Source organism: Notamacropus eugenii, chromosome 4, assembly GCF_028372415.1.
Source record: "Notamacropus eugenii isolate mMacEug1 chromosome 4, mMacEug1.pri_v2, whole genome shotgun sequence".
In the NCBI taxonomy this organism is placed as follows: Eukaryota; Metazoa; Chordata; class Mammalia; order Diprotodontia; family Macropodidae; genus Notamacropus; species Notamacropus eugenii.
The window spans coordinates 51,338,499-51,365,153 of record NC_092875.1 but is presented as its reverse complement, the minus strand read 5'-3'; the positions used below and the strand labels follow the sequence as shown (position 1 = coordinate 51,365,153).

At 48.3% G+C, this 26,655-nt stretch overlaps 1 protein-coding gene across 13 annotated transcripts in view; it reads right to left on the bottom strand.

Annotated features, from left to right (window-relative positions):
• Positions 1 to 11,851: 11,851 nt before the first annotated feature.
• Positions 11,852 to 26,655, bottom strand: part of PNPLA6 (patatin like domain 6, lysophospholipase) — a 38,541-nt gene continuing 23,737 nt past the window's right edge. For 6 of the 13 annotated variants that reach the window (XM_072600858.1, XM_072600854.1, XM_072600857.1 and 3 more), the window contains 16 exons: positions 19,958 to 20,098; positions 19,754 to 19,817; positions 19,493 to 19,661; positions 19,228 to 19,410; positions 18,983 to 19,101; positions 18,732 to 18,888; positions 18,295 to 18,411; positions 15,458 to 15,527; positions 14,339 to 14,455; positions 14,128 to 14,244; positions 13,230 to 13,378; positions 12,991 to 13,143; positions 12,740 to 12,859; positions 12,551 to 12,647; positions 12,330 to 12,439; positions 11,852 to 12,165 (listed from right to left, as the gene is read on the bottom strand). In XM_072600858.1, coding sequence (XP_072456959.1) covers positions 12,094 to 12,165; positions 12,330 to 12,439; positions 12,551 to 12,647; positions 12,740 to 12,859; positions 12,991 to 13,143; positions 13,230 to 13,378; positions 14,128 to 14,244; positions 14,339 to 14,455; positions 15,458 to 15,527; positions 18,295 to 18,411; positions 18,732 to 18,888; positions 18,983 to 19,101; positions 19,228 to 19,410; positions 19,493 to 19,661; positions 19,754 to 19,817; positions 19,958 to 20,098 — 1,955 coding nt within the window. In that variant the 3' untranslated portion in view covers positions 11,852 to 12,093. Of the gene's footprint in view, positions 12,166 to 12,329; positions 12,440 to 12,550; positions 12,648 to 12,739; positions 12,879 to 12,990; positions 13,144 to 13,229; positions 13,379 to 14,127; positions 14,245 to 14,338; positions 14,456 to 14,857; positions 15,031 to 15,457; positions 15,528 to 18,294; positions 18,412 to 18,731; positions 18,889 to 18,982; positions 19,102 to 19,227; positions 19,411 to 19,492; positions 19,662 to 19,753; positions 19,818 to 19,957; positions 20,099 to 26,655 lie in introns of those variants that run through there. The other 7 variants (XM_072600851.1, XM_072600853.1, XM_072600852.1 and 4 more) reach the window with 5 other exon arrangements.

The window sequence follows — 26,655 nt, the reverse complement described above, 5'->3', positions numbered from 1 at the left end:
GACAAGTGCATTTCTCCTGCCACTGCTGAAGATTCTTCATCTGTAAAATAAGGAGTTTGGATTCCTTGGTCCCTGGTCCTTGATGGACCATTTCCAAGGCTCTGATTCTGTGTCAGGCAAATCCATGTTAAAGTGGACTGTGGGGAGTTAAATGGAATTAAGTCTGCCAGGTCTCTACCTGTCTGTGTATATACTGGAGCCAGGAGGTTGGCATGTAGCTGCCAATAGTCACACCTATGGGCTCATTTTTCACGTGATGACCAACAATGATTCCCATGACCTTTTCAGCAACAAAGGACAAACTGGTGCCTAGGCATCACTGCATGTATGAACATAGCATCTCATCAGACCACAAATCTGTACCTCCATATGTGTGTGGCGCGTGTAAATATCTTCATGGACACAAATTCAGATGCTCTGACTGGGAGCCCAGTGGAGACAGCTCTGGGGGGTGAAGTGAAAAAGCCTGCTTTAAGAAAGGACTTCTGGAATTGGGGAGTCCCAGGACCTACAAATGGTGCTGTGTCTTAAGGAGTTTTCCCTAGAGACAGTCTGTTATGATAATGTTGGTGGAGTCCAGAAGACCTGGGTTTAAATCCCTAGAGGCGGTGGGGGAGGGGGGGAAAGCACTGAAGGGGTCAAGAGTGGCAAAAGTTTAAGAAGCCCTGATTATTGTGGAAAATGTTGGACTTGCAGTCCAGAAGACCTGGGTTCAAATTTCAGCTCACTTGTTTACTTTGTACTGTGGACAAGTTATTTAATCTCTCCTGACCTCTGGTTCCTTATCTACAAAATGAAGAGGATGGACCAGGTGACCTCTAAGGTCCCTTCCAACTTCAGATCTATGATTCTGTGAACAACAGAAAATCAACATGGCATCTTCTCCCTTAGGCGAGTCCTGCCCCTCTGCCTCCCAGCCACCCCTTGTGGGTTCTCTTCCTACTCCATGCTGACGTTAATGGCTGCAGTCTAGCAGTTGGATCTTGTGGACAAAGCTGTGGGAACGGGATTGAGTGCAGGTAGAGGGGTGTGAAAGAGAAAAGGATCTAAGTGTTTACCCCCCACCCTGGAACTGCTCCCTTCCCAGGACCCAAGCACTCAGCCCTCCAACCCCCATACTAGCCTGACTGGTACACCCAGCCCAGAGCTAGCTGCATGGCAGGGCAGCTGGGTGCCTCCTGCTGGGGTTCCACCCATGATGCCCAGTTAATTGAAGCCCCAGCCCTTCCCCGGGGGCTTGTTCCCTGGGACAGGGCAGGCCCCACAGGCCTGGGCAGCTCCCCCAGACAGCCCGGCTCCCCCAGCTCCTCTGGATTGTGGGGAGAGGAGACCCAGGTATCAAAGCCCTCATTGACCTTCTTGTAGATCTTGCTTTTCTTCCTCAGGACCCAGGCCCCCAAATCTTCAGTCTTCCTGAACTTATCTCCTTGGCCAGAGTTCCTTTGGCCCCTTCCCCTTCTTGTACATCATTCTTCCCTAAATAAGATCCAGGTGCATGGCACCCTAGAATCTGGGGTTGGCAATGAAGAATTTCCAGGTCTAATTAAATGGGCGTTGGTTAACCAGCCCCAGTCATTAAAGACTGAGATCTAACTATCAACATCTGGGAAGGCCCCTGGGGTCTCAGGGGAGCAGAATCATGGGGAACAGTGGAAAGATCGTTGGACTAAGAGGCAAAAAATCTGAGTTTGATTCTACTTCTGCCACCAACTACCCACTGTAATTATGGGCAACTCTGCTCTGAGCCTCAGTTTTTTTTAATCTGTGAAATGGGGACAATAAACACATCTACTACCTACCCCAGAGGAATCAAATGAAGTAATGTCTGTGAAAATGCTTTGTAATAATAAAGTATTATACATATTCTTAACAATACAGATTCTCAGACAATGGGGGAAGGGTGAATTTGTAGTTCAGGCATGGGCTTCTCTCCCTCAACACTGTTCAGAAGGGAGAGTTTAAGAGGAAGTCCTCCATCTCCCATCAGTACCACTCCCAAGAAGAATTTTAAAGGGGGGGCTCTACCTTCATCCCCACACTCCATTTCCCAAGGGGATTTGGAGGGGAAAGCTTCCATTTCCCCCTCACAACATCATTCCCAAGGGGGATTTGGAGAGGGGCCCTCCACCTTCCTCCAAAGCCCTTCCCACCATTCTGGACCATAGCCCAGTTAAGCGGATTAGTTTGTCCTCAGGATTCCAGTCTGGCCTTAGAAATTACTGCTCTGATCCATGCTCCCAGAATTCCCCTGGCCCCTAATGGGTTCTGTCCCTCCCACTGAGGCTGTAGCTTTCTCTGACCCATCCAAAAAAGACTCCCTCTCAGACATGGAATAGGCAGGGGGTCCTATGGCCCAGGAGAGGGGAGGAGGGCTGGCTGGCTGTTCAGCAAGTCTTTTACTCAACTAATAAACTCCATTAGGTATTCTCACAATGGTCATTCCAAAGCTTCTTTCCTCAAATCTCCAACCCACCCTCTTTGCCCCATCAGGAAACTGAACTGCCTATAATACAAAGAAGGTCCCAATCATCTCTCCCAATTTCCCTTTCCCACACAATGAAGTCTTCCTGTGTTTTCACCATCCCTTTCTCCTTCCTCCCTGTCCCTTTTTATAGCCAGAACTAACTCTCACCTGCGCCCTATGCCCATGATCCCAACTACTCCAGCATCCTCAAGGACCTTTCTCTCTAGCATCTTTAGTTTCTCCCTCTCCTCTGGTTCCTCCTCAGCCTATGAACATACCCAGTCTCCCTTAGCGAGGGGTGGGGGGGAGTCTTCCTTGATCCCTATATTCCAGCTGGATTAGCCTCTGGGGGCGTATTTTGTGTACTATTGGATGCCTTTCATGATTTCCCCCTTCCCCCCATTTCCAAGTATATACTCATCTGTTTACTTGAAAAATGTGATCTCCTTGAGGGCAGGGACTGCTTTTTGAGGTTTTTGTCATTTAATGCTTGCCCAACTGGCTTGAATTTTCAAATTGCTGGAAAGTACAGAAATACGTGCTTCTGAAACCCTCAGAAATCTGGGTTCTCTTCCTATCAAAATGTTCCCTCCAAATTTTTAAAATCCAAATCTTTCCTGTCCTCATCTCCCCCCTCTTTTCTGAGATACTACACTATCCTGATTCTTCTTTTCTCCCTCAAATGTGGGAATCCCCCAATGGTCACTACTCTGGTCCTAGAATCATACACTTGGAGGTGGGACTTGTAATGGCCCTCTAGGTCAGTTTTTCTTTTAATTCAGGAATCCCCTCCACAATATCCAGCCACTGCTTGAACAGCTACAGTAAAATGAGAGCTTATTGCCTATAAGGAGAGCTTAGCCCTAGCTCACCGTTAGATTATTTGAAAGTTTTTATATTGGTGTCTGCCTCATATAGAATTCATGTCTGATAGTCCTGGTGCTGGTCTCTGCACCCAAATCTGAGACCTCTGAATATCTGAAGCTACTGATCCTACTTTGCCCCTACATCTACATTGCTGTCATTTCTAAGTGGTCCACACATGATACAGCTTTGAGTCCCCTCACTTCCCTCTTTTGGTCCCTCTCCAACTTGTCACATCCTTCCTGAAATGTAGCAGCAAAATCTAGACAGAGTCCTTCTTATGTGGTCTGTCCCATAATCACATAGAAAATTAAGGCTTCCTCTGTTCGGGACTCAGCAACCTAAATTGAATTTGACCTTTCTGGATGTCTTTTCATCAGCTCATACCAACTGTGCTTGCAGCCCACTGATAGCCCCACGTCCTTTTGACATGAACTATTTTCTCTCTTTTCCCCCCCTCCCAACTTGTGTGATTTCATCCTGTTATAGTCTTATCATTCCAACCTGTCTATAATGATAAGAGCCCACATCATATAAAGCCTTTTAAGGTCAGCAAAGGGCTTTCCTCATGGATCTGTGACCTCATCAACATTGATATTCTCTCACTTGATGCAGATTGAAATACATCTATTCCTCCAATCTTATGGGAATCTCATGCACTTCCTCTCATAAATCTGACAGAAGGCATCTGCCAAAATGCAAAAGATCTTCCTTAAATTCTCCTGACACCTCAGGAGTACCAGTGTAGCATGGGGGCTATCCGCTGTCCCTCAGTCTTGTAATTCCTCTTTTAAAGATGAGAGATGTCTTTCTAGTGGTTCCTCCCATTGGTTCTAATTCTTCTTTACAACATGACTAATATGAAAATGTGTTTAATATGAATGTATATGTACAGCCTATATTAGATTGTATGCCTTCTTGGGGAGAGAAGCAGGGAAATTTTAGAACAAAATCTTATGGAAGTGAATGTTGAAAACTAAAAATTAAATAAGATGAGAGACTGAGGCTTGGGGGTGTTAAGATATCTCTAGATCCTGAATCTGATGTCTAAAATAATAGCTGTCTCTCCTAGCTTTGCATCATCTGAAAATCTGAAGACGTCCCGGACAGAGCACTGGATTCAGAATCACAATTCATGAATTTAATTCCTGGCTTTGTCCTTTATTATGGCAGCCGATGTGACCTTGGGTAAGTCACAACTTTTCTGGACTTCAGGTACTCATCTGTAAAGTAAAATGAAGGAACTGGATGAGGTTGTCTCTAAGGTTCACTACAGCTCAAAATCTATGATCACATGACAGGAGGGACATTAGTAGCCACCTATGCCTTTGAACAAGCCAACTTACTAGCCTTTCTTCCCCTTCTTACCTTTTTTTTCCCCTAATATCTAAACTTGAATCCTAGATCCACGGAGAGTCTCAAACAATTACAATGCTTAAAGTGGTGAGAAACTTATAGCACCTGAGATCAATGTTTAAGGACATTCAGTTTTGTTCATTTCTATTTGCTTAGTGTCCAGATAATGTTATAAAGCACAGGATTGTAGGTCAGAAATGGCTGGTGTAGTAGTACCTCTTTCTCCTGTCTGGCTGCTTTTCCCTATTTCACTGATCCTGAAATTGACTTGGAGGGAACATTCTACCTGCTTTGACAGTTGCTAAAGAGAGAGCTTGTGTCCAGGGAAAGCACCAAATCCCGAGTGCTGAATTACCAGGGAAGCTACTTCATAGGCAGTTCACCTAACTGTCCTCAGCAAATCCATAATGGAAAGTGTTAGATTTGAAATCAGAGCACCTAAGTTTGGATCTTGTCTCTACCAAATATTATCTGTATGACTGAGCAAGACAGTTAAGCTCTTAGCGCTTGTTTCCTCACCTGTAAAGTGAAAGGGGTGGATTCAAGACACAGCTTAAGAAGTGCTAAAAGGGTTTTGAGTGGAAAAAGTTTAAGAAACCCTGGATTAGATGACCTCAGAGCTTTAAATCTGTGATCCTAAACTGAACAACAGGGACCATCAGAGATCTCTTTCTATGAGGGTTAACGCTAATTCACTAATCAATACTCCTTAGGACCAGTTCAACCCATTGGTACTCTCATTAACTGTGCACATCCAGCCTATATACTATTTACTCACAAGGATACTATGAAACAGCCAAATGCCTTTTGAAAATCTAGATACATTGTGTCTACTTCATTCTCCAGTTCTACCAATCTAGTACCTATCACAAAAGGAAATTAGATCAGTTGTATGACATGTTCCGAATGAATTTGCACTCCTAACGATCACTGCTTGCTTTCCCAAGATTACTGAGTACCTGTTCTGTGGCAAGGTCTACGATTTACAGAACCCATCTTCTTTCCTTCTCCTGGAATCCTGGATATGAAATGGAGACCCATCTCTAATCTTCTGGTGCTTCTCCCATTCACAATGCCAATTTCACTGGCCACAGCTCAGCAATCATATCTGCAGATCTGGGGATTTTAAAGCAGCTAAGAGCTCTTTTACAATTTACAAAGGCATTCTCAAGGTCTCTCTTAAGAACTTTGGAACTGATTATGTGACATGGAAGACGCTGGCACAGGACTGCTCAGCATGGGGTGCCCACACCAGAGGAGGTGCTGTGCTCTATGAGCAAAGCAGAATTTAAACAACTCAAAGGAAACTCAGGATGCACAAATTTAGAGAATCTACCCCAAATGTTCACACGAACTATTTGTGCCCGACCTGTGGTAGAACATTCTGATCTTCTATTGGTCTTATCAGCCACTGTCAGACCCACTGAAACTTGACTCTAGCATCGTGAAGTTATTTTGGTCTTATTGAAGAATGAAAGACAACCCACCAACCAACCCTTATGTTGGACTTTAATTTGTTGTGACTGTTTGTTTTACCCTTCCCAGTCTGAGGTATCCTGAGGAATCCTTAGCTTCCTTCCAGGCTTAGTTCAAATGTCAGCTCCTACCAAGCCTTCTCCGCTTCTAATCATTAGTGCTCAGTCCCTACCCAAATTATCCTCATCTATTTACAGGTTGTAAACCTCAGGGGGAATGTAAGCTCCTTGAAGGTAGGGATTGTTTTTCATTGTTTTTGTATCACAGCATCATAGATTTAGAGCTGGAAGGGACCCTAGAGACTGTCCAACCTCTTCATTTTACAAATGAATAAACCGAGGTACAGAAGTGACCTGCCCAGAATCCCATGGATAATAATGCACATAAAGGCATATAAATGCTTGCAGCATACGGGACAGGGCGTGGAACTCCGAATTAGGAAGGGAACACCTAGTTTAAACCTTTCCTTAGACATTTACTAGCTAGTCACTTCACATCTGTTTGGCACATTCCCTAGGACTCATTTGAGGCAGCTGATGGCACAATGTAGAGCACCAGAGTTGGAATCAGAAAAGTCCTGAGTTAAAAGTCAACCTCAGAAACTTACTAGTGTCACCCTGGGCAAGTCACTTCAATGTTTGCCTCAGTTTCCTCAGCTGTAAAATGGGGATGTTAATAGCACCTAACTCCCAGGGGTATTGTGAGGATCAAGAGAGGTATCTGTATTTAGCACAGTGCCCAGTACATAGTAGGTGTTTAATAAAAACTTATTTCCTCCCTTCATCTACTGAGTCATACATGTTGTGTAAGCTGGAGGAGTTCCCCACACTAAAGAAATCAGTTTCCCCCCTAGTCCTTCAGTTGGGTTGAGCTGAAATGGTTAGTTGTCCTCTCGCACTTCTTAACATTACACCATTCCCTCCAAGAAGCAGCCTTTATTTCCACAATAATTGCTCAGCAGTAAGTCTCCACTCATTTAAGGCTTTAGCCTTCAGGAAGGTATTTGTACAGAACTGCTCCGTGCTTCGGTGTTCCGTCATGGTTACCAGTGCTCGCTCCTATCCCCTGTACATGCCCATCTAAACCTAATGAGCACTCCCTGAAGATCATCCTCTTTTCTTCATAGAATTATTGACATAATTCTGTCAACAGAATTTCATTCTTGGAGAACATCCCATCCCTCCTCTTCTGTGTATACTCCAAAAGTGACATCACCTGTTTTCCTGAACCTCACCTGCATTCTTTCCGCTGCATTTCTCCTGGCAGGTTTGTAGATTTCCACACGAATGTTGGTCCTGATATACCATGCTACTCTAGGGTACCCTCAATTAGATGTTTCTTTTGAATAAGGAATACTCTTCCACTATGCTCCAGACTCATGAGTCCATCTCACCAAGAGTTGGTGATACTGATGAGATCAGATTTATAGTCTTGGTTAAACCTTGTTTCCATTAAAGTTCTCCCTCTTGTGCCTGGTCAAGGAGAGGGAATGCTGACTTCTAAAGGCTGTGGCCATGGACCATAAGCTTTCTGTAGGTCCTACAACAATTCTGAAGAATTTATGATGAAAAATGCTATCTATCTCCAAAGAAAGAACTGATGCAGATTGAAGCAAACTTATTTAACTTTATTTTTTTGGTCTGTGTTCTTTTGCAATATGGATATGTTTGGCATGATTGTACATGTATAAATATACACACGGGGATATACATATATACTATATAGATTATATATAATATTTAAGTATCTATATCTATAGTTATCTATCTTTATTTCTATCTAAATAATGGCCTCTTTTCACCATGGCAACCCATGAAATGGTTTTCCAAGGTATGGTGAGATGTGAGAGGTTGGTGACAGTGGAGAGTGTTCATACTGACTAAATCATCATCTTTTGATATCTGGAATCTTCATGGTCCTTAGGGTATAGGCGTCTAAGCCCTTGTTCTCAACTCCTTTGAGTTATTTCCTCATGAGGCACCTTGACGCCTCCAATTCCTATCTGGTGTCCTTCATAGGAATCCAGTTTACACTTTTGCCTGAATATTGGCAAGTCTCAGATAAATACATTCTTGGTTAAGAAGAGCCCATCATTCTGGTATCCTAAGCCATGATCCAGAAAAACTAATCTCATTTGCCACCGTACATACACATGCAGACACACATATATACATATTCATTTTTATATATGTGTACACAAATATCATTTGTCTCCATAGATATGAAGATAGATATCTTCAACTCTTCAATTCTTGTGTCTTTCTTTTCCTTCCAAAGTCCCAACCTTCACCTTGTAGAAAAGAAATTCTACAAGTGTTCCTTCAAATGCTTTGATTTCTTGTCTGGGACTTGAAAGTCCCTAAAGATACATTCCAGACAAAGATCTAAGAGTCCTCTGGAGGGGAGGAACTGAGGTTGGGGGGGTGGGGGATGGAATTAGCCCGGAGGAGACTCAGGGAGAGGCCTGTAGAAGCGCCGATATGTGAAAGGCAGATAAGAGTTGTTCCAGAGGGTACAACTAGAACACCAAGTAGAAGGCATGGGGGAAGGGAAAGCTCCCTAAGGTTACCTTAAGAGGTAGCAGGCTGCTCCTCAGAGGTCTTCAAAGTATGACCATTTGTGGGGATTCTATAAAGAGAATTCTTTTCCAGGGAGGGCTTGGTCTCTATGGCCCCTTCCCACTCTAATTTGCTGTAATTCTGAGGGGGGAACTTTGGTCAAGGGGCTAGGAACTGGGGCCCCTGGGCTTTGAGGGGCGAGGGCTGGTGGGCAAGGGAGGGAGGACACCTCCTTCTAGGTCCTAGCAGGTAGAATCTGGGCGTAGGAGACTAGCCAGTTAAACCCTGGGGGCTGCTAGATTGTCCCACATTTCCTCCAACCTTGGGTTTCCTGTGGCTTCTACCCAGCTCCCTTTTCTACTGTCTCTCCAGTCTTTCCTCATTCTCTTAATTCCTAAGCATTTTTCCTGGGTGCTTCCCTCAGGCATCTTTATTTCTCTCCCAACACTTTCCCCCTTGATTTCATCCATTCCCATGGCTTCAACTATCACCTCTACCCAGATGCCAGACAAATCTGCACCACTAGCTCTACCTCTCTCTGAGCTCTAGACACCGGATGTTCCTGGTACCCCACACGCAACAGTTCAAAACCAACTTTATCTTCCCTGGTAAACGTGGTGGCTTCCCTTTTTGTCCACTGCACATTCTTTTAGCTACCCAAGCCCGAAACTTCAGAGTTTGACCCCTCTGATTTCACCTCCCACAGCCCAGCATTTGCCAAATCCCACTGATTCTATCTCTGCAGTATCTTTTCCATCCTTCCCCTCCATTCCCACGGCCCCCACCCTAATTCAGGCCCTCCTCACCTCTCCCCTGGACTATTACAATAGACTCTTACCTGGTGTCCCTGACTCGAGTCTCTCCCTGCTCAGACTCATCCTTCATACTGATGCCACAGTAACCTGCCTAATAATGCACAGGCCTAATCACATCCCACTTGTAATAACAGTAAGAGCTCCCATTTCCATGGCGCTTTGTGGTTTACAAAGGGCTTTCCCAATAACAATGCTGTGAAGCTGAGAATGAATCATTTTCTCCCCTTGTTTTACAGGTGAGGAGACAGTGACAAGGAGCTCGAGTGATTTGCCCAGGGTGACACACTTATTCAAAGCCAGTTCTCTGGTTTGGTTTTTTGTTTTTTCCAGTCTTCTCTAATACCACACAGTCTCTTGAAAAAGACTGACCTTTGGGAGCACTGCAGGTGATCCAGGTATTTTTTAAACAAACCCAGGTGCATGAGTATGGCAAGCAAGGAACTCCCTCTACCAAGGTGCAATAGGCAAGTATTTATTGAACACCTACTATGAGCCAGGTACAGTGCTAAAAGATCTCTCTGAAGGTCAGCACCTAGTCTACAACTTAAGTCTTAGCTCCCTGGGACTCTGAGGACAAGTAACCTGCTCAGGATAGCAGAGCCATCCTATGTCAGAGGCCCAACGACTCCAGCCACTGGGCCAAACTGCCTCTTTTTAAGCGATAGGAACAGTCCTATTGACTGCTTGATTCTCCTTGGGTCTGTGTTGCTCAGAGGGAGGGGAATGAGGGAGATAGACAGTGATCGGATTGGAGAGGAATGTGGGCAGAAAGCCCCAGAGCCAGGAGCTTCTGTTAGGAGGCTTCCTGATTGGCTGAGAGTAGCTCCAGGGCTGTACAATGGATGTTGCAGTACAGGTGGGTGAATCCCCAATCTGGGGGTGACAAACACCATTCTCTGGAGAGCTGCTAGAGGCTTAGAGAGAACCACAGGCCATACTAGACTTGGGGAACTTGAGCTAGATACAAAAGATAGGAAAGTTTCGGCACCACCCTGGCTGGAACTAGGTCATTTTCCATTATGAACATTCCTAATCACCTTATCCCAGTGCATTATTTCTGAATTTGTATATTTCCCTTGTAAATAAATCTTCAAAAAAATAACCAAGTCCTCATGGTGTACAATGTGTACAGACAGGGTAGGTAATAAGAGGAAAGGAGCAGAGGTTAGAGCAGGACACCCTGTTCTAGGGGTGGCAGCATGGGAAAGGGTAAGGTTAACCAGAGAAGTAGAGATCTCTGAGCCCAGTTGGGACCAGGAAGGTCAGAACAGAAGCTCAGTGGCAGGTGAATGAATGAATGAATGAATGAATGAATGAATGAAAGCAATGAAAAGAGAAAGCTCTGAGGCCAGATGAAGAGATCCCCTGGTTAAGTTCAGGGAAGGAACTAGAATCTCTAGCACAGAGGTGGGGAACCTGTGGCACTGAGCCACATGTGGCCTTCTAGGTCCTCGAGTGCAGCCTTTTGACTGAGTCCAAGTTTTACAGAACAAATCCTTTTATTCAAGGGATTTGTTCTGTGAAGTTTGGATTCAGTCAAAGGGCTGCACTTGAGGACCTAGAGGGCCACAAGCAGCCTCAAGGTCACAAGTTCCCCACTCCTGCCCTGGGAGGTTGATGCGGTTCAGTGAGGCCCAAGGCCCAGTGCTGGGCCCTGCTTGAGAACAGAACTTTTTCCCTGACTAAAACCCCAACCTCACAGCCTGGCTCATCCACCTTCCCATCCTCACCTCACATGCTCCCACGCCATGAAGTTCCACAGCTTAGATCCCTGCACAGCGTCCTCACTTTCCCAAACCAGCCCTGTGGCTTTTGTCATGCCACTACCCAATGCTTCTGCCTACCAAAGACTTTTCCCTCTCTTTATGCGCTCCTCCAAACCCCTTCTTGACTCTGGGGCCTGCACTACCTGACTGTCACTCTCTAACTGTCACACACTTCTGAATGTGTATATACAGAGCATCTACTTACCCTCACAAGTAAACCCAGAAAGAGTACTCATGATCTGGATTATGAGGCATCGAGGGTAAGAAAGGAAAGAGAGGCCCTTAGCCCAGCCTGGCTGGGCTGGGGTCTGCAGGTTTTCTTCCCTGGGTGTGTTCCATCTGGCAGGCTCCTCCAGACAGGCTGTGAGCCCACAACTCTGAACCCCTGCCTAGGGGAGACTACATGAAACCACTGGATGTGGACTGGCTCAATGGTGGAGAAGCATGGCCCCCTGGTGGCCAGTCGAGCAAACAACCGCCCAATGCCTGCCTGAAAGAGGATTCAGGGACTCCACAGTCCTTGGAGCCAATAGGCAGCAAGCAAGCACAGAGGAAGCTATGAGCATTTATTTGGGGTGGGAGGGAGGATAGGGGTCAATTCAGTGCAGGCCCTCCCCCCCCCCCAGGACAGCTCAGTCCAGTGCTAGGTCCAGTGCAGGTGCTGAGGAGTGGGCGGGCAGGGCTGGTACTTGGGGCCCTTCCCCACCCTGGGCCACACCCTTCCCTCGGCTGGGGCCCGATGGGTCCTAGGGTCACTCCCAAGATAGAAGGATGGGACCCCCTCCAGAGAAGACTCAGGCCTCCGCAGTAGAACCAGGGGGGTCCTGGGGGCGGACTCTCCTGTGCCTCAGACTCTTCTCTTCATCCTGTAATAGCAACAGCCTTCTGTGGGCCAGCCCATAACAGGAGTGGGACAGGGCAAAGGGGAGGCAGTCAGAGGATGCTTGGGGGTAAGAGACTCAGAAGTTTGAACAGAGCTGGGAGAGCTCAAGGGGAAACCTAGGAGGAAACACTAGCTATTTCTACTCACAGTCTCAAAGGTGCTGCTGGGGGTCCCCCCTCCAGGGGAGCCCCCTTCATCTCGGGCTCCATCAGGGCCACCATCTTCTTCATACTCTGTCAGACAATCTGATTCCTCTCCTAGGATTCAGGGCGAGAGAAAGTCATAGGCTGACTGGGCCTCCTCTGGCTCCCCACAACCAGCCTTTCCCCCATCCCAGGGCCCCAGGTCATAGCTTCCCCTTCCCTCACCATCAGCATAGCTGTCAGACACATAACTTTTGGTCGGCTCAATTCGGGACACGATCTCTGCTAGATCAGTAAAGCCTGCACTGGGACAGGTCAGCACCTGAGGAATCACCATGGGAGTCAATGTGTAAGTGGGGGTGGAGGACAGGGATGCACGGGCAGAGGATGTGGTGAGGGGGGTCAGTGACTCACATCAGTGGTGCGTCGACTCTCATTAAGGTCAGCAGAACGCCTGTCCCTCAACATCTTCTCAATGATGTCCCCACGGCTCCAGCCCCCAAACACCACCTTTCCATGCTGATAACCCACATCCTGCAGGGCCAAAGGAAGGCTGGGAGCAGGGGTTCAACCTGAGACCTCTCCCCCCAAAGCCACACCCCCAAACTTGACCCCATTCCTGCCCACCATTCTATCCTCACTCCCCCCACCCCTCCCACACTCACATAGATCTGGTCAAACTTGCCGAAGTCCATGGTTTTGAAGCAGTCTATAGGTGGGCGCAGATACTCACAGTAGGAACTTGACTTCACTATCTCCAGCTGCCTCACACATGACACGTAGGCCAGGCGGGATTGGATCTCTGCCATATCCGGCACCTACAAAGGAATAGGGCCTGGCTTAACCCAGCTGGGCCCAGCCTGGATCCTCTGCCCCAGGCTCTGAGTTGGGAGGCCTCACTCACCTTGACCTTCTCAGCCCAGGGGTTGAGACGTTTCCAGAGAAGCCACCAACCCGACAGACTGTCCCCATAGTTGCTCAGGTCAGTTTCATCCTGACTACCTACGTCAATGGCTATCACTGTCTTCGCCCCCATGTTCCGGGCAATATCAGCTGTAGGGCAGAGAGGGGGGTCAGCTAGTATAATAGAGGGCTGAGGGAGGCCAAAGGGGCTATCACAGGTGTGTGTATGGGCTTTGGGGTGTGAACACTCAGCACTTCCTTTTGGGGGGTGTGCCCAGGAAATGGAGTTCCTCTGCCAGACTGCTTCTGAACCCTAGGTCAGGCCCACTGTCCCCAGGAGGGACTGCATGAGGCTGGAGCCACCAGACAGGCAGGGAAGGAGCCCCTTCCCTCCCACCCCGCCCCTAAAAGAGGGAAGAGAGGCCAAGAGGGAAAGGATTCAGGGAAGAAAAGGCACAGGAGGCAGCCTTCTGCCACACCTTTCAGTTTTCCAGAATGTTTTCCTTCCCTTTGCCTTCTGTGTGTGATGTATGTGGAGCCACAGGTGACCCACATGAACCCCATGTACCCAGGTCCCCAGGACTTATAGGGGGTAAGCTGATGTACCTGTGCTTGAGGGAGAGCAGGGGAGGGCATAAGGGAAGGAGACCTGTTCGGTGACGAGAGGGCTCATGCTTAGAGGCCCAGAAGGGAAATGAAGGGTCCCTAGTTCTGGTCCGGGATCGGTGGAGCTGCAAGACTGAAGCTAGTTGGATGAGTGTCTGAATCCTCTCTGTGTCTGCAGGCTCCAGACTCCCGTGGGCTGCTCCTGTGCACTTCTGTGCCCACATAGGTGCACAGCCATGCTCATCTGTGTCTGCATGCAATGCCCCATGCCCACCCCCAGCCCAGCCACTTGCCTGGCAGGTTGTTGATGTAGCCGCCGTCCATGAGCAGGTGGCCATCCTTCGGGTCACAAAGTGGGGGCAGGTAGCCCGAGAGCGTCATGCTCGCCCGGACATACCGCCACAGAGACCCTGCCCAGGGAGGGGGGACACCACGTAAGGCCCCCCACCCCAGGGCCCCCCCTCACCTGAGGGGGGGCCAAGAGCAGCGCCCCCCGGTGCTGACCTGGGACATTGTTAACATAGCACCCATCCACCAGGTGGTGCCCATCCGAGGGGTCACACAGGGGGGGCAGGTACGGGCTGTAGGAAGAGCTGGCCCGGACGTACCGCCACACGCTGCCTGCGGGGGACAGAGTGGGAGGGGAGTGTGAGAGGACAGGGGGACAGGTGTAGAGGGATGGGGAAGCAACAGAGTGGGGCAAGATGTGAGGGAGAAAGAGGGACTAGGAAAGACATGGAGGTGGGAGAGATATGGAAGGCACTGGACCTAGGCACATGCTGCCTTCAGAGAAGGGACAAACCGTGAGAGACAGAGCAGAAAGGCATGGGCTGCAGAAAGCATGGGGCTACATGTACCCACACACTAGCTTTCAAGGAGACAGGGAGAGATGGGAACATGAAAGGGAGTAGAATGACGAGGGGCCAGGGGAATAAGTGGGCAGTGGGGGGCAGACAGGCATGGGTGCCACCAGACAAATGGAAAAGATGAGGGGAAGAAGGGGAAGATAAGAACAGAGAGGATGAGAGATGGCAAGAGGAATACCATGATGGAGGGATGGGGAGAGGGAAAGAGAAGGAAGACTAGAAGACGACAGCAAGGTGCAGTTTCAACCTGGGGACAATGGGGACCTTTGGTGGGGCCCCCAAATCTGCTCCCAGCTCAGGTCCTGGGAGTCCAAATCGTCCAGAGGGTCCCTGGTGGGTTAGCAGGTTAGAGGTTAGAGGTCATTGGGCCCTGGTCAGCACCCCAAGGCAGACAGGCAGCTCAGCTGTTAACAATGTCCCAGATGGCTCAGCTCCGGCTTCCCCTGCACCCAGGCCCCCAGAAACCATGACCCTTCAAAGCTGAAAACTACCAACACTCACCCTAGTCCCCTCCCTGAGAATCCACTCCAAAGAAAAGCACAGTCCAGCCTTCCTACACAAGAGCCCTCAAGTGATTTCAATGAGGGGGAACTTGCATAGGGACAGTGCCAACATTACCATCAAAGGGTTAGTAAGTGAGTGTTCTGAGCAGGACCAGATCCCAACACCCTCCCCACACCCCTCTTCCTTGGTGGCCAGGTCCCCTGAAGGCGACTGAAGACATGGACCCTAGAAGAAAGGATCTCGCGGGGCCTACCGTCCTTGTGCACACGCATGGCTGAGGCGGTAATATCTGTGGTCACATTGAAGTAAGGCAGCCACAGATCCTGGGGGAAAAGAGACAATGATGAGTGGACAAAGATGGTGGACAAGGGCACAGGGAAGGCAATGGGAGGACAGTGATCAAGGAAGGCTGAAGGGAATGTGGCGAAAGCCTCACTTTTCTCTTGGTAGGAATTATATCAAAAGATTTTAAGAAGCATTATAATAGCTAACCATAACACATTCATGTTTAAAAATATTTAACACACATTATCTCATATTTGATGCTCAGACCAATCGTATCTTTAGAAGGTGCCTCTTCCTCTCCCTCCCTGTGCCCCCAGGAACAGCACCCCAACGGAGAAGGTCCCTGGCTTACAAACACACCAAGAATAAAAGTCTTTATATGCTTCTTGTCTCCCCCCCTTAGAAAATAAGCTCCCTGTGGGTAGGGATTGGTTTGTTCTCTGTACTTGTATCCCTAGGGCCTGACACATAGCAGGTGCTTAATAAATGCTTATGGATGGATGGATGCATGTGGAGAAGCTCTCAGTCTCCCAGGGGTCCTTAAACTCTTTGGCCATCAGTTTGGGGAAGCCTGAGGACCTCTTCTCAGAATCATGTTTTCAAATGCATAAAATAAAATGCACAGAATTACAAAAGAAACCAACTATATTAAAATACAGTTATAAAAATATTTTTTTTAAAAACATGTTCACAGACCCCAGGTTAAAAATCCCTGATCATTAGATCAGGGGTTGCATTGTTGGTAGAACTGTGAACTGATCCAACCATTCTGGAGACCAATTTGGACCTATGCTCAAAGGGCTAGAAAATTGCATGCCCTTTGAGCTGGCAGTAGCACTACTAGGTCTGTATCCCGATGAAACCAAAGAAAAGGACCCACATGTACAAAAATATTTCTAGCAGCTCTTCTCATGGAGGCAAAGACTTGGAAACTGAAGGGATGCCCATCAACCGGGGACTGGCTGATCACGCTGTGGAACATGATTGTGATGGAATATACTATTGTGCTATAAGAAATGAGGAGTAGGACGGCTTCAGAAAAACTTGGGAAGATTTCTATGAACTGATGCAGAGTGAAGTGAGCAGAACCAGGAGAACACTGCACACAGCAGCCAACGTAACGATGGCCAATTGTGAAAGACTTTTATATCTGGTCAAGACAAGGATCCAAGACAATTCCAAAGGACCCATGATGAAAAAGCTCTCCACCATCAGAGAGAACTGACGAACTCTCAGGATGGAATGAAGCACTTTTTTATTTTTCTTGGTGCGTGCGCATGTATGTGTAACATGGCTAATATGGAAATGTTTTACATGACTTCACATGTATAACTGATATCTTGCTTAACTTCTCAATGGGGAAGGGAGGGGCAGGAGGAAGGGAGAGAACATGGAACTCAAAATTTTAGAAAATGAATGTTAAGAAAAATTGTACACGTATTTGGGAAATATTTAATGAAATTAAAATATGTTTAAGAAAAAATAAAGAACCACCCCGGTCTAAGCTGAATGGTCATGACCGTGGGAGGGATTGTCACCTCTGAAGTTTGAGAGGTGTTAGGGAGTGGGCAACGTGGGAGAGATCCAAGAGCCCCAAGACAAGGGACAGCAGATACTAAGAAGGAACTGGGGGAAGGGGAGGGGAGATAGAGGAGCCCTCCAATTTCAGAACAGAAAGGATACCCCTTCTCCTCTGGTTAGAAGCAAGCACTGGGGTGAATGTTCAAGGGGAAAAAAGCTAAAATGGCAGCTGGGCAACGGGAACTGATTTGATCTGACAGGTAGGACAGCTATATGGTACTTACGGAGGAAAACCAAGTGAAAGCTCCCACCATGAGCAAGATGTTGGCATGGAACAAGAACGTAAAGATGAGGATGCTCAAAGGGTGGAAGAGAGTGGAGAAAACAGACCAAGAATCAAAGAAGGGACAGGGGCAGGGGCAGCAATGTCCAGGTTGAGACAAGAAGGTCTGAAGTCAGAGGACTACTCTTTGGAGCCCAATGAGAAAACATCTTCCATTCTCATGAAGGCTCACGTCCTCACTGCCCTCCAGGTAACCCAGCCTCAACTGGAGGGGATGTTCTGCTCCTCTGGGAATCAGGTGGGAGGCTCAAAAAGTCTGCAGAAACCACAGCCTAATTATGGCATAACCTTACGCCCACACCCAAAGCCCCAGGGCACAAGGTTTGGGTAAGGCTGGTACATCCAGATAAGAAGTTAATGGCTATAGTCCACAAAGTCAGAGGAGCAGTGGTCCCATGAAAGCCAGACCAGACAGAAGGAGGGCAGGAGAGGAGGGTGAAGAGAATAGGAGCTGAGTCAGTTGGGGGAGGGGGGCAGGGAGAAAAGGGAGAGCAGCCTACAGAAGAAGTGACTCCTCCCATGAGGTGAAAACTGCTCCCATAACAATCACCTGGAGTGCTATGCCAGGCTCACAGTGCCTAGACCCCTGCTCTTCTGGGGCTGTAAATTCTGTCAAATTGGGGCCATGTCTGCTGAGGCCAGGAAATGAGTAGGGGCCATTTACCTGTTTCCCCCAACAGGGAAATGGAAAAACAGGGAGTGGTGCCTCCTGCAAGGCCCTTGTGGCAGTGGTAAAATGGGATGGGTGAACAGGTCAGTCTCTGGACTCAAACTACAAAGCCAAATGCCTGAGGGTTTGACCAAAGGAAGGAGGTGAGACCGAGAGCAGGTTAAAGATGTCAGAGCTTGGTAGCGGGGAGAGAGTAGAAGAAAGGTGTCTGAGGATCAGGATGTGGAAATTATGAGGGATAGAGGGGATCCCATAAGGAGAAGGGCAGCACCTCAATCTGCCTGTCCTGGAAAACCCGGTGGATGCTTCGGTTGAAGGCAGAGCCTGAGAACATGGAGGTAACAGGGTACGTGAGGTCCAGCACCGGCTCAAACACTGATGTCATACTCTGTGGGAGACATGGAGAGAAGGCCAGGGAGCTTGATGCCAGGGGCTAAGGAGCCAGGGAGCTGCTAAGATTCACAGGGGGATGCCAAGGGGGTCTGTGGAGCTTATAGGGGGTGACCAAAGGGGCCTGAGGGATTCACAGGGAGTCATTGAGGTTTACTGGGGGGAACCAAGGAACCTCAGGCACTCTCAAGGGGTTACCAAGGGAGCCCAACTGGTTCACAGGGGCCACTGAAGTTTGTAACAGGCATGAGGGGTTCCAAGAGGGATCTCAGGGTACAGGGCGGGGGGGGGGGGGCATGGGGAAAGTCCTGGGCATACCTTGGCCCATTCTCGAGCACGCTGCTTAGTACGACTCGCACTGCGTTCTTCTGCATACAGGGCCCCAATGAAAGAGCCAATGGATGTGCCACCCACCATGTCCACAGGCACACCAGCCTCCTCCAGAGCCTTCAGCACCCCAATATGGGAGCAGCCCCTGGGGGCCAAGGATCAATGATCAGCCCCCAATCAAAAGCTGGCCCTTCTCTAGCCCCTCCCCCTCTCCCCCTATGTTTGGAGCTGTAATTTACCTGGCCCCACCTCCTCCAAGGACGAGGGCAATGGTGTTTCCCGTTAGCACCCGTGCCAAGCGGGAGAAGTCACTGTGGCGGTCAGCACGGCGAGAGAAGACCTTCTCATAGAGTTCTCTCTGGGGAGGTAAGGTGAGAATGTACACTTGGCAGAGGTGGCGGGGGTCAGCATCATGATCCTCTGTTTCCTCTGCTTCCCTGCCCTCCCCAAGTCCTCCCTCCTTCACCCCCAGCCCCAGTGGTACCAGTTTGGCAGGGCTGCGACGGGAAAAGAGCCGGCGTGGGCAGCGCAGGTGCAAGTGGCCTGAGCACCAGCTACGCATATTGAGCCACTCAACTGTGCGGGTGGGACCCGGACCCTCCTCCCGGTGCAGCAGAACCAGCTGCTTTAGGGCTCGCACGGCCGTGCTCTCCAGCCTCTGCTCCAGCTGCACAGGAAGCAGACCAGGTCAGAACAGGGCCAGGAGGCCAACAATGGGACAAGAGGGGGTGAAGGTCAGGGGTCAAGACCTGGCCAAGAGTAGGCTCCTGGTCCCCCAGGCCCACAATGAGGATGCAGTCAGCCTGGCGCAGGCAGCGCACAGTCCAGGGAGTGAGGGAGCCATCTGTCTGGTACAGCACAATGCGGTGTGTGTCCTCTTGCTGGGCCAGCCAACCGGACAGCCGGAATTCCTGAATGCTGCAAGAGGCTTGAAGGAATGAGTACCCATGCCAGCGAAGGACTCCAGCCCCTCATACCTCGCAGCCCCCTCTGCCTCCCAAGCCTCTCACCTATCCAGGGCTGAAGCCCCAAGCCGTGCCCGGATGATGTCACTGTTGAGGAGCAGAGTCGGGCCTGGAGGAAACAAGGGAGGATATCTTATGGGGCATCCTCTGTAACTCCCCCCTCCCCCCTGCCCTGCTCCTTTCCACAGGGTGATAGGCCTAGGGAGCCCTCCCCACTGCTGACCAAGATACTCCTTCTTCCATACTGACCAATGGCTCTCAGAGCATGCTGCAGCTCCAGGGTGAAGGCTACCATGGGCACCTCTGCACAGACAGGCAGGACAGCCACTGTAGCCAGGTTACTGGCTGGGTTAGTAAGTTCTGAAGGAGGTGGCACACCAAGTCCTGAACCTAGGGAGAGACCAGGATCCAACCTGACCAATTCATATCCTCTACCATCCAATCCCTTCAGCCCTCTGCCCCATCCCCAGAGCACCCCCAACCCTACAACCCTCTGCTTGTCCCTGGTGTCTTCCCTATCCCCATCCTTCCAACCATCTGCCCTCTCTGCCTCCAGACTCTGCCCTATCTCAAGACTCCTCCCCAGACTCCTCCCCTTTAACCCGGAAGAGGTGGTGAATGCAATGTAGGAAGCAAATAGGCCAGCTTCTTGGCATCCGAGGAAAAAAAAGGGGGCTAAAATAGGCATGCAATCAGTACCCAAAAGTCTGCCAGTGACCCAAGGCAGAGGACTTGGTACACCATCATGGTGAGACTACATGCCACTGCGCTAGCTGGAGACCAAGTGGGCCTGAAGACAAGAGGCACATGCAAAAACCCAAGCTGTTCTATACGGGATGGGTCTCAGGCTCTGGAGGCAGGACAGGTGCCTCTGTGATACCAGCAGGAAGGCTGAAAGCACCTCCAAAGCCAAAGAGAAAATAAAACAACAACAATACAATTCAAGACGAAAGCATCAAGCCAAGGTAAACTGGAAGAAAGGACAGACAGCAAGGCGCTCTGGCTGGAAATGTAGATAGCAGCAGAGCACACTGTGTGGAGGGGTGAGAAAGGGGTCCCCTACTTCTACTGCCAGTCTGACAGACTCAAAAGAGGACAAAGGTGGAGGGCCAGGGCAGCCCCAGAGAGGGTCAAGAAGAAGCCCCAAAGAGGAAACTAAAGGTTAGAGAAAGATCAGAGATTTAGTGTTAGCAGGGACCTTGGCAGCCATGTGCTACAAACCCCTCATTTCACAGATGAAGGAACAGGCTCAGAAGGTACTTTGCCCAAGATCACACAGCTAATAAAGTGGCAGAGTTGAGATTGGACCCCATGTCCCCGAACTCCAAATTCACTTTTTTCTCCAACACTGCACACATCCAGAGATGTCCTGGGAAAAGGAGAACTCTCTCTGTGGCTCCTTCTCTGTTAGGAGTGGAGCCTTGCTCCTCCTGCTGTCTGGAACACAAACTGCTAAAGCAGTCCTGGGAGATACCCAGCCCAAATCCCTAGAAATGCCCAAACCACCCAGGTGGAGCGAATGACCAGCAAGAAATGAGGGTGCAGGGATTAGGTGCCTGAGGTGTCCTGAAGAAGACTGGCAAAAACTGCAGTAGTCTGTACCCCCAAGCCCAGTAGAGACAAGAACTGAGACCAGCAGCATTTGGGGGCAGAGAGTCAGGGAGCCAGCTGCACCAGACGTCCTGGGACTGCTGAAGAGATTAGAGAGAGTAATCACCCTTCCTCTCCTTCCCTTCTCAGGGCTTGTGTTCTCTCATTTGAAAAATGAGGGGGCTAGATCAGGTCTTCACTAAAGATTCTCTGGCCCATTGACTACTCTTCACGACAAGGGTTTTCCAGCATAGCAGAAAGGGAACATGGGCATTCACTAGCAGAATCTGCTGGAACGCACAATCAAAAAAGACAGTAAAATTCATGTTCATGGGATCCTGAGGCTCCCCCAAGACAGGAAATCAAGACGACAGCTTGGTGTGGCCAAGTCCCATGAAGCTTTGTTAGAAGGGCAGGGCAGCAATACTGCTGCCTCCTTCACTGCTAAGCCCTTGGGAACATGCAAAGATGGTCAAGGCCAATCAAGAGCCAACTACACGGCAGTGTGATGTAATGCTAGACTTGGAGTTGGCAAGACTAGGGTTCAAATCCTGCCTGAGACTAGCTATGTGAAGGGGACATTTACTGGCAAAATGAGCATCCTCACTGTAGTGAGAAGGATCAACTGAAGTGACTCATGGAGCACTTTTAAGGTGTACATAGTGCTTCCCATCCAAATCAGTTAAATAAATGATGAGACAGGAAAGCCACAATCGTGCTGACTTGGGCTAGAAGTTGCCCCTGAATCATCCATATGGTTCTACTAGAATCACATTATCAGAAGAGATCAAGAATAAAGAAGAGATCTTTCTGGGTCTGTTTCAGTCACCTGTAAAAGGGAGATGAGCATAAATTAAGAACCTACCATGCTAGAAGGGCTTCAGTTATAGTCCTGGCAACAGACCACATCTACTCTGTGAAAGCCAAGCTACGGTCAAAGCATGGAAATGCTCAGCACCAGGGAGTTGTCCACCAGACAATGATTCTAACCCTAACACTAAATGCCCAGGCAACCCAGAAAACAGAGAAAACTATAAAATGATCCTCCAGTTTGGGTTGCCCCCATGGCTCTACGGTGATGCTAACAGAGGGGCACAAAGTGTGGAGAACCAGTTTTTAGGCTGTCAATCAGCATTAACTTAATTGTTCATGCCCCAAATATAAGATGTTTGCTCAGTGAGTCAACATGCTACTGGAGGAACTGAATGGTGTCAATATTGACTTTAGGCATAAACCAAAACCAGAACATAGGCAGAAAGTGCAAACGCAAGAGGGGTTCACGAGTTCTCTTAAGGGAGAAATAAAGAAACTGGTGGGGGGCGCGGTTTTGTCACAGGCCCAAAAGGAACATGAAAGAAATCTTACTGAAGGGGCCATGGTGTGATCCCACTTTGGGCAGTGCTCAGGATGAGCACACCACAAAGATAAGAGCAGCTTGCTCAAGGAGGACATGGGCGGAGCAGCTCCCTCCACCTCAGGGAAGTCCTTCTAAACTGATGAAATACATCTCTGTCCTCTTGAGGGGTTGGGAGGGGGAAAGAGGTAACTGTGGGTGTGGAATTTACTGTCAGATGTGGTTGTTTGGTCAGCAAGCATTGCTTAACTTTTCTCTTTGGTACAAAGAAGGGTTCAGTGGGGAAGAAAGAGCACCTAAGAAAATTATTGTAATGTTAAAAAAAATAAATTTCCAATGTCATACACTTTTTCATTGGGGGTAGGAAGAGTCCTCCAAATTAAATCAGCATGAAAGCATGGACCCAGAGCTGGAAGAGACCTCATCTCCATCTGCCCCCTCATTTTTCAGATGAAGCTCAGTGGCATAGTAAAAACAAGTGACTTCAGTGCAAAAGTAGGTGCAGGGAAAGATGATGAAAAAAATGCTGAAAAAGGTAATGATCCAGCTTCTGCATAAAGCCGTCCAAAGAGGGAAGCCTACCACCTCCAGAGATAACCCATTCAACTTTTCTACAGCTCCAGAGTTGGCAAGTTTTTCCTGACATCAATCCTAAATCTGGCTCTTTGCAACTCTGCAATCAGCTGCTCCTGGCTCTGCAGGATGGGGCCAAGCATAGTGAGTATAGTCCCTCCTGCAGATGGCCAGCTACCTTTCAAATGCCTGAACCTAGCTTTCATGTCCCTCCACTGTCATCTTTCTTTCCCCCAAGATTTTTCTACTGTTTCAATATCTTCTGCAAACTCCCAGAAAATTCTCAAGTGGATCAGCCGCCAAACCGGCTAAGTAAAATCTGAGCTCTCAACTGACTGCGCATGCTGCCGCACGCTTTGTAGTTTTTCGTTTATTAAAAGATGGAGAGAGCTCCACAGATCAGTGCCGGGGACGCCAAATGCTTTCGACCTGAGTCTTGTTGCCATCACTTACTTATATGAACTGATGCAGAGTGAATCGAGAAGAGCCAGGAGAGAAGGCGTAGTAACAATGTACCATAAAGATAAAAAACAACTCTGAAAGACGCAAGAACTCCACTTTCTTCAGAGGAAGGATGATGAAGCATGTTACCTCATTTCCAAGGCTTTCCTCCACAAAGCTGTCAAATGGATCTTCTTAAAGTCTGACCATGTCACACTCCTCAATAAACTCCAGGGGCTCCCTATAATCTCCAACATCAGATATCAAACCCTGTTTGGCATTTGAAGCCCTTCATGACCTGGCCCCTTTCTACCTTTGCAGCCCTCTCACACCTTCCCCTGCTCCTCCCCTACTCAATGACCCAGCGACATGGGCCTTCTGGCTGGTCCTTGCACAAGAGTCTCCATTTCCCAACTCCGGGCATTTTCACCAGCTGTCTCCCTCCTCACTTCTTGTCTCCTGGGTTCCCTGACTCGTACAGGAAACCTGTTCTAACTCCTCTAATCCCCCCACTGATATGTCCAATTTATCTTGCACAGATTCTGTTTGTACACAGCTCTCTGCATGTTGTAGATTGTGAGCTCCTTTAGAGCAAGGCTGACCTTCTGCCCTCCTTTGTATCTCCAGAGTTTAGCCCAGTGCCTGGCACAGAGTAGGTGATTAATAAATGTTCACTGTGGGGATCTAATAATGTGACTAGAGCATCGTGTCTGTAGTCTACACACTGATGAAAGTAATCAGCTCTACTTCTGCGGATCACCAGCCCAATGTTCTCCACCATGTTTCTCCTCTCTGGGTCCTCCTGGATGTCATTACCTAGATCATGTTTCTGTTGTTTTCAATGCTACTCAGCCTTCCCTCTTGCTTTCCCCATATGTCCACTCACTAAAATACTATCCCTCATTCAAGATCTTTATCAAAAGCTCTCTCCTCCCCAAAGTCTTCTTTGATCACCCCAGCCTATCTTCAGAAGTCCTTCTACTCCTTTTTTAAAAAATACAGCATTGAGCATATTCTGCCAGTAATTTCAATCATTTGTGCACATATCCTTGACTTGATTATTAGCCCCTTGAAGGAAGGACCATGTCTCATCTTCTTCCTTCATAACTCCTATAGCATGGCCCTGCACATTATAAGTGCAAAGCTTAGGTTTATTTTAACCTACTTGTAAATGTATTTCAGGGGAAAACCAGTAACCTGTGAAGGTGATTCAGGGAGTTCCAGTTTCCCCAGGTAGAAAAAGGGAAGACAACAAAGAGACACTCCCTAATAGGTAAGCGATTATAGGATATGTCCTTCAAGAAAAAAATGCACACTATTAATGGTCATTGGAAGACTGCTCCATATCACTAATAACAAACCACCCAGAAACAAGACCTCAGGTGACTTGCTTCTTTTGGGGCTCATGTGCTCCCGTATCACTCCACTGGCAGAGAAGCCATTCAGGGCTAGGAAGGAACAGTTGTGTCTAACTGCAAATACAGAGTCAGAGTCCAGGCTGTGCTGATTGTGCTCCCAGGAGGTAGGCCAGGCTACTAAGGTCCTTAAGGGATAATCTGGGAGACCGAGAGAAGATAAGCGGGGGTTCCAGAGTAGGAAGGGAGAAGCAATGCTCCCTTTGGATTGATACCATTCCAAAGAAGTAAATCCCAAAGATCAAGAGAGCAAGAAGGAACCTTAACAGACTATCCAGGCTGGGATCTTCATTTTATAAAGGGGGAAACTGAGTGCCAGAAAAGGAGAAGGGCCTTACTCAAGATCACACAGACAGGGGAAGGAAGCAGAACTCAAACCCAGTCCTCCTTAGCTCAGTGTGCCTTACAGGGACAGGCATGGGGCTTCCTGGGGGTTCTAGACATACTACAGGCTTCCACACACAAGTCAGCACTTTGGCCTCACCCTTAAAGAGACCTAAGATCCAAAATCTAGAGTTGGAAGGAACCTCAGAGGCAACTGAGTTCAATCCCTCCCCTCATCTTACAGATGAAGAAACTGAGGCTCACCTAGGAAGTAACAGAAAAACTGGACTGGAACCTAGATCCTCTGGCTCTCACGCCAGTGCTTCTTTACCACCACCCCACCCCTCCACTGCTGCCTTCACTGACCTCAGAATAAAAAGGATAAAAGAACCAGGTTTCCAAGTGCCTGTGGCTGTTTGGCCAACTCAGATCCAGTAGATCAGGGAACCCTATTCAGAGTGCCCCTGAAATCCTGCAGTGAGAGCCTAGCCCTGTCATGTCCAGGCAGGGTCCATCCACAAAAGGCTTGGTGCCTATGAATGTGAGCCCTGCACTGGTTACTGTGGCCAGCTCAGATTTTAGGAAGGGGAGAAGCAGGGAGGAGAGGGGAAGAGGAGGCCCTCAGCACAGTACAAGATGACACTCTTCATGTCACAAGACCAGAGGTCCTCTAGTGTAGTCCCCCTCATTTTAGAGGAAGTAACTGAGGCCCAGAGAAGGGAGATGATTTGCCAGGATCACCTAGCAAGGAAGACTCTGAAGAAATATTCAGGATCAGATTTTCCTGAGCCTAGGACTCTATCCACTACACAACCTGGCTGTTTAGGACATTCTGCCTAAGCTCTCTCAGCCAAATAGGGAGGCTGTTAAAAATACAGAACTATATGCACCAAATGGTATAGCACCTAAATTTCTGAAAAAGTTAAATGAATTTTAGGAAGAAACAGGCAATAAAACTATACTAGTGGGGGACTTCAACTTTCCCCTCTCAGAACTAGATAAATTTAATCAAAAAATAAACAGGAAAGGAGATGAATAAAATTTTGGAAAAGTTAGACATGAGAGATCTTTTGAGAAAATTGAATGGGAATAGAAAGGAACAGTACATAGCACCTACACAAAAACTGACCACGTGTTAGGACATTAAAAACCTCACAACCAATGGAGAAAAGCAGAAATATTAAATGCATCCTTTTCAGATCATAATGCAATAAAAATTATATTCAATAATGGGCAATGGAAAGGTAGAT